This window comes from Aptenodytes forsteri, unplaced genomic scaffold (assembly GCF_000699145.1).
Source record: "Aptenodytes forsteri isolate BGI_AS27 unplaced genomic scaffold, ASM69914v1 Scaffold231, whole genome shotgun sequence".
Classification (NCBI taxonomy): Eukaryota; Metazoa; Chordata; class Aves; order Sphenisciformes; family Spheniscidae; genus Aptenodytes; species Aptenodytes forsteri.
Genome location: NW_008796046.1, coordinates 1,205,395 through 1,218,769, shown reverse-complemented (window position 1 = coordinate 1,218,769; position 13,375 = coordinate 1,205,395). Strand labels below are relative to the sequence as shown.

Genomic DNA, 13,375 nt, shown 5'->3' with positions numbered 1-13,375 from the left:
GTCCAACCTGACCTGGAATGTTTCCAGGGATGGGGCATCCACCACCTCTCTGGGCAACCTGGGCCAGTGTCTCACCACCCTCATCGTAAAAAAACGATCACCAGAAATTACAGAGAAACCAAAGTGCTTGAATAAGAGTGAGAAGGAAATCTGTAGCAGAGGAGAGGCTTGGGCAGTGTCTCTTACGCTCTCGGTCAGGCCCCTGGACTCTAAACCACCCTTCTCCTTCTGGAAACTCTTTAACGCAGAAACTTGATCCTCCCATCTGGTTTTTTCCCACTGTTGATTCACTCCTTCCCCCTCCTCCTGCCAGAGATCAGTCTCTGTATGACAGGCTGTTTCCAAACTGCCAGGAAAGTTAATACCTGACACCGCACAGCCCAGCTCCCTCGTGCACCCCAGCCCCCAAGTACTTAACGGGGCTGGGGTTGAGGTGCAGAGGGGTGGGACTCCCCTCCCTCCTGCCTTGGCCGGGTTGTCATTTCCACACCCGCCGGATGGCGTTTGCTGCTCTGGTCTTTCTGGGTGAGTTGAACGTTTAATAATTGTCAAAGGACTTAAGGGTCCAGCCAAGCCGGTCTGTGCATAAACATCTAAGTGAGACAAGTGCTTGACTCGAAGTTTTCTTGGTAAGACCAGTTTCTCGTCTCAGAGGCGTCTGAGGGATGCCAAATTAATGTGGTCCGAAGGCAAGGAGCTGTTATCAGCTCAGGGTTGTGCTCTCCAAACTGAGCCATGGGTTTGCTGGCTTCCCCAAGCTTCCCCTCGGCACGGTCGGGATGCTGGTTTGTTTCTTGGCTGCTGACAGTGGTAATGACCCCTTGTCAAAGGTGTTATGAGTCCTTCCAGATCACAGATCTGGGGTGATCCTGGCCTTCCCAACAAATGAACTTAAATTTGTGTTTTGGAGGATGAGGTCTACTTTATGCTTCTCCTTCATGGAGAAATATCTTGATAGCTACAGTTGTTCAGTGCTCACAGTGATCACTCAGTAGCAGAAACCCCCCCTTTATTCTGTCTACTCAAATGTGGGTCCAAGACATGGGTGAAACCCTGCCCCAGTTCCCCCAGCTCCCGCAGAGACATGGCGAGACCTGCTCCATGCACTGTCAGCCGTGTGAGGGAAATGCATACGCAGACGTTCAGGAGCTCTGATGAGAGGCCACGTACCGGCCAGGATCTCAAGCAAATTAATGCAAATTAATTTTAAACTGGATTAGTTAAACCGCATTAACATCCCAAGCAGATGCTCTTAGCTGGAATTAAAGTGGCTTTTGTTTGGTATTTGTTTTGTTTTGGTTTTTTTTAATTCATTTTGGAGTGGAATTAAGCTAATTGGAATTAGGGCTTCTGGGTCACTGTATCAGCACAGGAGTTCAGCACTGGTTTAACAAGGCTGCTTTAATTCACCCCTCGAGATGTGGCTGGGGTTTCCTGGTTGTCCTCTGCGGACTGGACTGTCCTGCCCCAAACCACGGGAGGAGGAAGGATGGGCGATTCCCCGTGTAAGGCTGGTGCACTAATATTTGAGGAAAGTAAAATACTCCCTGAGTCGAAAGGGTTGGAGGGCTGGGTGCTCCAGCACGCCCTGGAGATGAAGCGGTACCCAGGCATTGTTTGCAGGGCTGAGGGGATTAAAAAGTTGTTAAGTGAGGAATTAGATCGAGTCAAGTGGAGATGAGTACGGGCAGTGCATGGTGCTTGCCATGCCGGGGGACAGGTAGACAGAGAGAGCACTGACATGCCATGACATTGCATCCTTAGGGATGGATGAACGTGGGGTAGGAGACAGGGAATAGCATGGCATTACCCCCACAGCTGTTCGCAGAGCAGAGGAGGATGTGGTCGGGAAGGCTGGTCGGCAAGCTTGTGCCTTCTTCATTTAAAGTCTCCCAAATCGAATTGCTATTGTATGTCTATTCTTCTCTGGCCCCAAACTCTGTTTCCAAGGATGTTGTGTTCATTAATCTGCTCTTAAGTAGGATAAACCTCCTTCCAACTTTGTCCTAAGCAAATCCTCAGGTGCCTTGCTGTCTACCCATGCACCTCCAAAGAGCATCTCTTGCAGGATGAAACATGCAGCCAGTTTCTCTGTGGGATGAAACCCAGCAAAGAAAACCAGAAATCCAGCCAGAGCCGAAGAAGGAGAAATTGTGCCAAGGCGAAGAGAAGCGGGTAGCCCACCCAAGGGTGTCTGGATGGAAGACCAAAGGAAGGGCAAATATTTGAGTACTGCCAGCAGCTGCCGAGGAAGATGGGATTCAGGTCCCAGCAATGGCGTGAGTCTGAGAGGGACAGTTGGAGAAAGAGGGCTTTGGGCACTGGGGTTTTCTCCAGGTGCCACAATGCCAGGTCAGAGCTGTGTTTGCAGCAAGAATCGGGGAGTCTGACCAGCCAGGTGGGTTTAAATTGAGTTAGGATGGAACTTCATCACCCTCATTCCCAAAGCTGGGTAAGGACGGCAGCTCCAAAATGCCCAAGTCCTCCCTTGCTCTTGCGTGATGCTGCTTTTGGGGGTCTTGTAGGACCTCCTTTATCCAGTGGCTTAGCATGTTGCTTGGCAGAGCAGATGGTGGGACACAGTCCTCTGGTGGACCTGACCTCGGTGGTGGTCCCTCTCTTACTTAAGGTCACCCGAGGGCAGAGAAGAGAGGGCCAAGACATGCGACAGAGAAGTTCCTCAGAAAAGGAGAGAGAGATGGCTTTGGGCCATTTGGCCATGTCTTGCTTTTGCCCTAACAATCCCTCTTCTCTCCTCCAGCCAACAGAAGGAAGCAAAGTGAACAGCCAAGACTGCTGGAAACCAGAAATTATATTTAACGTCACGGGCCATAACTCAAAAGCCCAAGTTACAAATGATACCACTCTTCTATGAAAAGAAAGAAAATATTCCTGGCAGGGCTTGGTTCATGCGAACTTGGGCTGTCGCCTCTGCAACGCTTCGTACTTCCCCAGAACCGCAACACACTCAAATAACCCCCGTCACGGTTTATGCAATTATGAGAATGAATGAGCTGTGGGATGGAGCCATCCCAAATCATAGCTCCTAGGGGTCAATTCTCCAATAACTCATTTTAGTTACGCTAACAAAAAACCAGTAACGCCAGCAAGTCCCCAAGCACAATGACAGAGGTTGGGACTCTGCCAGTCGCTATAGATAATAAGGTCCAACTGGCACTTAGGTAACCCCAAGGCTAGTAAGATATGTCCTGTGGCTCTTCACGAGGGGAAAACAGTGCAGTGAAGACCACAGGGACCTCCTCCACATAGCAGGCACTTTTCAGGCTGCCCAGAATAAAGCTGGTAAGATGATGCCTGCTGGGGTTGCTCTGAATGATGGCAGCACCTGAAGACAAGATTTGTCCCTCTAAGACCTTAATTTTAGCTTCCTGCCACTAGATTTAACTCGTAGCCCAGATTGTGTGATCTAAAGGTGAAACGCCTTGTCTAAGCCAAGCATCCAGCTTCAATTTATAGTCAGCAACAAAGATGGTGACTTCTGCTTGAGGACTACGGTAGACATGAGTCTTGTCAAGCTTACGCTTTCCCCATTTCATGCCCGTCCTCACCTTCTGCACGTCCATGGTGCTCCTCAGCTGAGGTTACCAAAGCGCCTTGGCTGTATGAGGGAGGTTGGTGACAGCAGTCTTACAGTGGCAGGAGGGGATGGGGATGGGGAGCAGCAGCAGTGAAGATGTGCGTTCGCTTGGCCATGTGACGGAGAAATTTGTTTTTACTGTAATGCTGGGCGTATCCTTCATAATAAAAATGTGCTGATAAATGATGGGGAAGGGACTGTGCGAATGGAGATAAGGGTTTGGGCAGAAACCTGGCAGCAGCAGACAGATCATTGGCTTCTTATTGAACATAGCATAGGTAGAGCAGTCCAAGGTATCCAAAATCTCTCTGGAGGCGACATCAACCCACAGCAGGCATCACTGGATATCTGTTCAACTGTAGCCTGCCCCAAACAGATTCATTTTATACCTTTTGGTATATTTTCCGCAAGTTTAAGACCCAGCTGAGCTCAGCCGTATAATGCAGGCCTATCATGAGGGCGTATAAGAAAGAAGGACTAGAACAGGGTTAAAATACAGGGGGGTGAAGCAGAAATAACTTTCCTGGGTGATGCACTGGACCCCCCCTTGGATTCTCAGTGCTTTTTTTCTCATCCCCCTTTTAAAAACACCCAAACTCATTCAGGTCCTGCCTCACCCTATAGCTCCCAAACCCCTAACTAAAATACAGTTAGCTCCAAGGGGAATAACCCGCGCAGCAAAGCGGTACTTGTGCAAGGGTGGTATCAGCAGAGGGTGCTCCTTGCATGCGCTGCGGAGGCACAGCTCGGAGCCTGCACGCTCCCACGTGCCAGACGCTCGCTGCAGCAAAGTGCAAATTCACCCCGCCCAGATCCCCAGAAAACAGATGCTCATCCCGAACTTTCTTCGCTTCCGCGACAGCAAACATGCCCAGGGATCCTTCAAAGGCAGCATTTAATGTCACTTCCTAAAATAAAATAGCAGGCAGCTCTTCCTGCCTCCAGACACTGATGCTTGGCCACGCTAAGTTTGCTGCCAGGACCTGGGAGGATTAGGAGCCACATTTAATCTTCCCAGAATGACTAATCCTCCAGGGATGAAGGAACTCAATCTACACATAAATACGGCCCGGGGTGCTGGGTGTCCACCCGCCCGTCTCCCCAAATCCCACTCCCCTTGTGCCCCTGTTGTGGCTGGGGCTTTGGGCAAGTCAGAGGTCTACGGGAGCATCCAGCTGCGCGTGCTCGGACCAAAAGCTCAGCTCAGCTCCTCATGAGAGCAGCCTACAGGAGGGCAAGAGCAATATTTACGATGCTTAACTTCCACGCTGCTAGGAACAAATCAGCCCGTGCTCGGAGGTACGAAATGAAATACCTTCCACGCAAGGAAGCAAACGCGTTTGGGTTTTTTAGGTGGGAAAAAAGCTGGCAGGTGGGGGATATTACAGAGTATAAAACCAGGAGTGGCCTGGGTAGGTGGGACAGGATTTGCTTGGGCTAACCAGGGAGTTTCCAATGAAACAAGCAGGGAGCAGGGAAGCCTTCACACTGCGCGGTTCACCTGGGGAGCTCCTTGCTGTGGGATGTTGGGGATGCCAAGTGTTTTTCCGCGCTCTTGCAGTGACAAATAGTAGCAGATGCATTCAGCAAGGACTGTTAAATCCTATATTCTGGCTTAGAAAGTCCTTGAGCAAAGAAAGTGTGGAAGACTGAGAAAATGTTTTAAGGAAATAATATTATGTGATTGCTCGCTTATAATACCCTTTTTATTATATTTTTGTTTTCCTCTGTCCTTTTGCCGAGCCCGCTCTGACTTCTCCCAGACCAGCGGGGAGAAAGGCTCCACCAAACCCTCCCTGCCTCCACCAAGTGAGCTGCAGCCAAATCCAGTAGCTCTACTGGTCTTACCGGTCCTCCTGCCAGGTCCTCCCTGCCTGGCAGTGGCACCCAGGGAGGGAAGGACAGACGGACAATGCAGTGTGGTGTTCAGGAGGAGGTTTGCATGGCCTTACAAAGGGAGAGGAGAAGAGGCGTCTCTGGGCTGAGCTGGCAGCTAAGTTTTAGCAGGGAGGTTGGTACAACACTGCCCAAGCTTATGGCCACAAATAATTTACAGAATATATATTGCATACAGTCATTACAGCCACATAAATAGCTCATGGCAATTCTAGCATTTTCTAAGGCAACCTTGAGAATAGTTTATTGGGAACCCCTTTGGTGTTTCTTATTAAACATCATAAAATATTACCCGTCCCTTATGGTAAAACTCACCACGAGCTTTCCTGGGATGCGTTCCCATTCCTCCCCAGAAGACTATGATATACCTTTTTGGGGCCTTGCTTTGAAGCTCATCCAGAAGCCCTTAAATCACAAGTTAAGCTCTGAGGTTAGCCATAAAATAACTCACTGCAGGTCCTCAGCATCACTTTCCGCCATGCCTTTGAGCAAAGAAACTCAATGGCAGTGGGACACGGGCGAGGTAGACTTAGTCTCATCGATGGTCCCGGAGAGGCTGAGGGGGATGCAGTTCACCCAGCTGAGACACGGGAAGTTTGGCTGGCGTATGCCAGCTTCCAGCACAAAATTAAGTAGATTTACTTGAATTGTCCACAGCAGTGGAAAGGGAGGGTGATGGCCTGGTTCAGCCCAGCACATCTATCTCTACCAGTTGCACCCAGGTCCGGTGAGAGGCGATCCCAGCCTGCACAGTGCTGTATGCCGCTAACCGGACACGGTCACAGACAGCACTGCCCTTTGCTCCTTCACCGACCCAAGAAGCATATTGGGACGAGATGAAAATGGAAATGAGGGGAAGGGAAATCAGGGGAAATCAAAGAGCTCCGATTTTCCTCGTGCAACATTTGCTTTTGGGGTATCCTGGAGGTGTTGCCTTTACAGGCAGATCTAAGTGTATCCATGGTGTTGCAGTCAAGGCGGTTTGCCTTGACATCAGGTGATGTTTCCACTCTGATGAAAAGGAGGAACGTTTGCTGGGACACGCTGTCTGTGTAACCAGGTTGTGGCTTGGCAAAGCCCCCGTTTTACCTGCAGCACTCGGGTCAATGTTGTACTGAGTTGTGGCCTGCAAAAGGGCACGATGTGACATCAGAAGATACATTTCAGGCACCATCATTTTAGGGGCAGATGTGCTCATCTGAGTTGTTATAACACAAGTATGCGTAAGATCTACTCAGAAATGGTAGGAGAGATCCAGACAGACCTCATCTTCTCATTTTTTGCCCAGCCCTGACTTCTGTCCTAAATTAATCTCCTTCCACACCAATCTTGCAGTCTGCACTCCAGGATCTTGAAAATTTCGGGTGTGTTTTACTGGGGATGTGTGGTTTTTTCTCCCTGATAAACTGAAGAGAGGAACCTCATGTTTTACTGTTGAAGTGCAGGGCTGGGATTTGAAAGAGCTGGCTCTCATTTCTGGTTGAGCAGCAAACTGCGTGGGTGACCTTGGGCACGTCATCTCTGGTCCTCTCTTAGCTCCAGCTCCCCCTAATGCTTATCCCAGGCCCTACTCTATTCAGGACGGACTCTCAACCCGGGCTCTTGTTTTTCCTTTGGGCTGATGAGTCCTTTGGCTGTTTGGGCTCCCCACTTCATTTTACCTGGACTACAGCACCCAGATCCTGACTCTAGGCTGTGTCTAACCATGAGGCACAGCTGTCCATATCTCACCTGAGTTCCCTCAACGGGCAATGTTTCATTAAAGGAATCATCTTACAAATTCCCATAGCTTGGTCTACCCTAGAAACTCACTCCCTTGCATGGCCCATGAACTCTTCTGCTGCATTGCTCAGATTTGTACTGACTTGTGATGGCTCTGAGGCAGGACTTCGTGCTGGTCCATGCATTCATGCCATGCCAAGGGGATACCAGATAAAAAGTAAGGGCAAAGGCCTGCCACATGCATTAAAGTAAATCTGGAAATGTCACAGAAGTTCCTCTCAGGGGAACAGCGACTCTGTGAGACTGCCCAGTGCACACCCAGCTTTACCCATCCAGCCTCTTCCCCAGCAGAAGGGGACGCTGACCTTGCAGGGCGCTGGGACCTCTTGGATTTTGGTCAAAACTTGGACCTGTGTCCACTGGGTGGACAACCTGAAGAGCAGGAGTGTCACAATATAGGCATGGAAGACGGGAAAGGGGAGATTTCCCTAACTGCTGGAATGCAGCAAGGTTGAACGGGTGCGTAAAAGGCAGATGATTAAAGGATGCAGTTGTGAAACCGGTGGTCTACATTTTTTCTGGGTCTTGCAGTAATCTGGGAGGTGGGAAGACAATCCTTCAACACTGACCTCCAAGCACCTCATGCCACGACTGCTGGCCCCAGACCCACCTCCAAACACCAAAGATAAAGCTGGTCCCCAAATCTCCTACGAGCCGATGGGATCGGTGGCACTTACCGTGATGGGGAAATAGTCCCTCATGTACCTCCAGACGACGCTGTTCCGGATGGCGTGGATCCGCCTCCCGCCCTTGCTGGGTTTTTCCCTGTCTATGAACCACCATGCAGCGTAGAGGGCACTGACCAGCCAAAAACGCGTGAAGAAGAGGGCGATGAAGGCAGCGGTGCAGCACTGTGCTGAGAGAAAAGCCAGACAGTGAGTTGGCAGTTGGGTTAGTTGGTTAATTCAGCTTGCTGCTGTGCTGAGAGAAAAGCCAGACAGTGAGTTGGCAGTTGGGTTAGGTGGGCGTTGGGAGAGGAATGATTCACCTGAAGGGACCCGGTCTGTTTGGAGCCGGGATGGAGCCCAAGCCTTCACTGGGCTTGCTGCTGAATTATTTTATCAGTGTGAAGGCACCTTTGATGCAAAGCGGTGGTTTCTTTCCTGTCTGCCCCAGGAACCCAGAGAGCAACCAAGCACCATCCTTGCAGCAACCACCTATTTCTCCAAAGGCCACCATGTCCCCCTCTTCCCACAAGTCTGATGGACCTCAGTGCATCCAGAGGGTCCTCGTGGATCAGATCTCTATCCCTTTGCTGTCTGACTTTTCTCTGGAGTCAGTCTGACCTCTGCAACGATAATGCCCGTGTTTTACCCCAAAACTCCTGTTAATACCCCCTGATGACACCTGGCATTTTGCAACAGCAGCAAAGTGGGGCACTACGTCCTGTCTGCACAGTCCTCAATAGCTTTGTCCTGAGCTATCACTTCCCCATTTTAATTGTGTCTTGGATTTTTAATTTTTTATCTTCCCATATATAAGATTGATTTTTTTCTTATTGATTTTGGACCTTTTCCTCCACTTCTCGGGTTGACTCTCAACTCTAATCTTGGCCTCTAGAGGATTTTCAGTCCTTTCAACTCGGTGTCATCACAGATTTTATAAGAATGCTCTATTTCATTTCCTAAGACATTAATGAGTTGGGACTTTCCCAAGTCATTAAAGACTTTTCTGAGCTGCTTCCAATCAGTGCTCAGCTTTGCCCTCTACCACCCACCTCCCTCATGCCCTGTGTTTTGGCATGGGAACAACAGAAGAAAAGTCTGTGTGCAAAACAAGCATCACTTGGTACATCAAATCCCACCCAAGCCCAACGTTGTCTGTCTGCACAGAGACTGGGAAGCGCTGATGGCCACCAAGCTGCCACCTGGTGAAGCAGATGCCCTAAGAAGTGCCTGGGAAGAGCTGTGTCCTCTTCATCTGTCCCTCTGGAAGCTTTGGTGTTGTCTGGGAAGGAGGAGACGGAGCTAAAAAAACCCCACCCATTTATCCAAGCCCTTTGCCTCACCCAGCTCATGGGTTACATCATGTTTGGCGGGCTGTATGTTTTGTTCTTCTCTGGGTCTTCATCATAGATCCGGCACCCAGGGCTGAAGGACATGAGGATGGAGATGCCCTGTTCAGCTTCAGCTGCGAGATAGATGCATCCATGCCCTCATCCTCTGAGACCTGGATTTTCATCTTTGGGAGTCACCCAGCACCTGCCCTCTCCATCTCATCTCAGCTAAGGCCTATCAAAGAAGAGGCACACGACGCTCTCATTTGAGACCTCCTTGTACCTCCTGTTTGCTTTAACAGCAAATAAGTAGAAAGGAGGGGGGGGGGGGGGGGGAAATTAGCAGGATCCTAAACCTCCTTAAAGCTGAAATGGGATCTTATGTCCTTGTATAGGTAGAGACACTGCATCGAGCAGCATTTGAACAGAAAAGCAAGGCAGGTGCCTGGGTAGGCACTAATAGAGTGCATGGGGAAACACTGCAGCTCTCTGCAGAGCAACAGGTCCAACCCGCGATGCATCCTCCAGGTCAGAACGAACCACTGCTCGTGCCTGGCGCCACTCCTTTCAAGTGCCACAGACGCCGTCTTTATAACTCGAGGGAAAGAGCATCCAGCATGAAGCAAAGCTCCGGGGTCCACGTGACACATAAACGCTGCTTGAGGAACAATGCGGAGGTTGCAATTTTGCTGTTAATGGGTGATGATTAATGGTTAATGTTAAGAGCGGTTAAAACATTGGAACAGGCTGCCCAGGGAAGTGGTGGAGTCCCCATCCCTGGAGGTATTTAAAAGACGAGTAGATGAGGCGCTGAGGGACATGATTTAGTGGGCCTGGTGGTGTTGGGTCGATGGTTGGACTCGATGATCTTAGAGGTCTTTTCCAACCTTAATAATGATTTTTATGATTCTGTGATTCTACTGCACCTGGGAGCCAGGTCATCAGGTCTGCTGCAAAACTGTGCAATGCCCAATTCTCTTTTTATCACACCGTGCAAAGCTCAAAGTACATTCTGCAAAATGAAGGAGTTGCTCTGGTCCAAATCCACGCACTTATCATCCAAATGAGGCTTTATCTTGCAATGATATAATTATTAATTTCTCCCTCAGTTCATCTGCAATTCAACTTTTGTTTTGCAGAGCAGAATTTGCCCATAGTGACCTTCACTTAATCTTATTTTTTTTTCTGTGCTTGTAAAATCTTACAGTGTCCTGGTTGCTGTGGAAAAGGAGCCCATTCCTGTCCCAGAATGGACCCTCAGTCTGAAAGTTACTGTGGATGGGACCAAAGAGACAGGGAAGTTCCAGAAAATGTACAGTTAAATCCTACTGTCTGCATCCAAACCAATCCCAGCCTTAGGCAGACACATGGTTATTTGTGGGCTGTATTTGTGCGAGAGGGAGGCACTCTGTACCGCTGCCTGGTGTGCGAGGGGGAGTCACCATAGCTGCTTGGATCAAGGGAGATCGCTGTCCCCCTTCCAGCTTTCTTGCAGATGGCTGTGTGTCATGTCCTCAAACTTCTGAATGAAAACAGAGCAGAGGCAGTGCGATCCCATGGATTAGGCACCGAGACTTTCTGGACCACCAGTGGGAAGATATTTGCCACGGAGCGGTAGTGCTGCTTCCTGAAAACTATGTCAGGTCCCCAGGCTGGGTCCACCACCAGCCCCACTGCCCAGGACTTCATGCTCTTCAGCCTGGCTCCAGGGTCCCTTCACCGGCACCGACCCGGCCTCTTTTAGGTTACACAGGTGACTCTTCACATCTTAGAGTCTCCTTGTTCTCCAAGCCGCTGAAAAATAACACCCTACCCAAGAAAGGGCCAAATCTTGCATCCATTTGAGCTAAGGGCCAGAGGGAAGGACTGTGCCCCAGGAGCCATGATCTATTTCTATACCTGCAAATCCCGAGTCTTTCCTGAATCCACGCTGGAGGGGAACACACACTCCCCCTTCCTCCACGGGTCACCTCCCAGAGGCAGAGCAGCAAGGACAACTTAAAGCCACCTCCTTGCCCCTTCTGCTTCTTTTCTGCAGGACAGGGCAGAAGGGATGTGTGGCAAACAGGAATATTTGCTGGTTGTGAGGCTGTTCCCCATAATCATTGCTTTCTTCCCTTGAGGGGAATCCCAAGAGGAAAATGAGGAACGACGAGGGTTTCTTGCCTGTCCCTCCCTGGACCGGGGACCACCTCAGAGCCGCCCAGATGAGAGCCGTATTTCCCTCAGCGCCTGCTTTCCTACAAACAACTGTCATTTTCTGGGCTACCTGCCAGGCAAACACTTTAAAGGATCTCACGAACACGGCATTAGGCTCTTGGCCAGGGAACCTTAGGAGATACCTCCCTCCTCGGGCCAAACTCCAGCCTATGTACAACCCGCTGTGCCCACAAAGCAACCTGCAAAGGGCTGTCGGGTCTTGGAAACGCCACTGGAAGAGACGGCAGTCTGTGTCATGGTGGGGATGGGGGGAAACCTGCAAGTCCCCGATTCATTAGAAACCCATCTTTGAACCCCGTCGGCTGCCAGGGCTCTGCGGAGCCAGCCAAGCTCTCCAGCTTAGAATCAGAGTGGCTTGGGTTGGAAGGGACCTTAAAGACCATCTAGTTCCAACCCCCAGCTTGGTCAAGCTCCCCATGGGAGCAAGCTTTCTGGTGAGGATGGGGACTGCAGGCGCATCAGGCACACAAATGGCAATGAGATGTGATTACAACATGGCTCTGCCTCGCTGCCTTTACAGCGTTCTTTAAGGAAAAGGAGGGGAGAATTACCTTTAGTATTCAGCCACAGCACCACTACAATATCTACCTTCCACCTTTCTGCCCCCATAACTCCCTTGATTCCCAGCCTCAGGCTGCAACCTCTCAGGCCATGGTTGCACACTCAGGAGGAACAGGCAGGTTTGGGGGGTGCGGTTGCAAACAGACGTGATCCTCATCTCCTCCCTCTGCAGGTCTGGACTCTCGCAAGGTAGCCCAACTGCACGTGCTAAATTGCTATAAAATGGCTTAAGCCCTTACACGGAGCCCTTTCAAGGCAGACACCACCATGGGCTGCAAGAGGAGGTCTAAGGGCATCATGCATGTCTTTGCAATCACACCAGTTCAGTTATCTGAAAATGGCCAGAGAATCCTAGGCTGGGCTGAGACTATCTGCTGCACTGCCTACTCTGCCATGGAAAGTGAAGAGAGACCCCTTCAAACCAAAACCAAAACCAAAGCGGCCTTGACAAGAAGGAAAGCTCCATACAGACCCTAAAACTTAAGCTTTCTGTTCAGGCCAGATGCCGGGAGGTTTTTCTGCGGTTGTCTGTGGTGAGGTGTGGCTCTGGGTGAAGCAGGCATAGGATGGTCCTGGACTGCAGGGCCAGAAAGGTTTGCACCCAGCCTGTTGACCAGGGGTGCTCCTGAAGCAGCTCTTCATGATCCAGGACCCAGCACCTCACACCCCCATGGCCGTATGGGAGTCAGCAAAGAGGAAGACACATCCATGCGGATGCGATGGCTTTCTTGGATCCCCTCACAGGCCAAGTGGTTTCCTGGGCTGGGCTCCCTCAAAGAAGCTCAGAGCAAAAATGAAGTGTTTGGTGGCGGGTATCTTGTGTTAAGTAGTTTTGTTGTGAGCTGCAAGTCCCTCCATGGATGAAAACATGGGCATATCACAGACAACACACATGTATATGCCACGGGCTCCAAGTGAGCCACAGGCTAGAAGCACACGGATGACTTTTCTGGCCAAGTCAAAACAGGGACCACGTCCCGTCACAGTGCTGCTGGGCCCAGCGTTGTTGCTAACCCAGTATTTGCTCACTCAACCTGAAGGAGGAAAATCAGCAACCTTTGGAAAGAGATTGTCACACCAGGAGAAGCGCTGGAGCCGAGTGATGCAGCCTGATCTGCCCCCTGTACAACAACCAGCGCCACTAAGAAAAGGCGACGGGTGATAGCAGTAGGCGACTCCTTCTGAGAGGTGCGGAGGCACCCATTTGCCGACTGGGCGCACTCTCTAGAGAGGTGGGCTGCTTACCGGGGGCTCGCATCAGGGATGTCACTGACAGGCTACCAAGGCTCATACAGTCCACTGACTATTATCCGCTGCTGCTG

The 13,375-nt window shown here is 50.5% G+C and overlaps 1 protein-coding gene across 1 annotated transcript in view; it reads right to left on the bottom strand.

Annotated features, from left to right (window-relative positions):
* The window catches only part of MOGAT2 (monoacylglycerol O-acyltransferase 2), a 28,903-nt gene that overhangs the window by 8,279 nt on the left and 7,249 nt on the right, over positions 1-13,375 (bottom strand). The window contains exon 2 of the mRNA XM_009286116.1: positions 7,954-8,132. Within this exon, the coding sequence (XP_009284391.1) occupies positions 7,954-8,132 (179 nt within the window). The remainder of the gene's footprint in view (positions 1-7,953; positions 8,133-13,375) is intronic.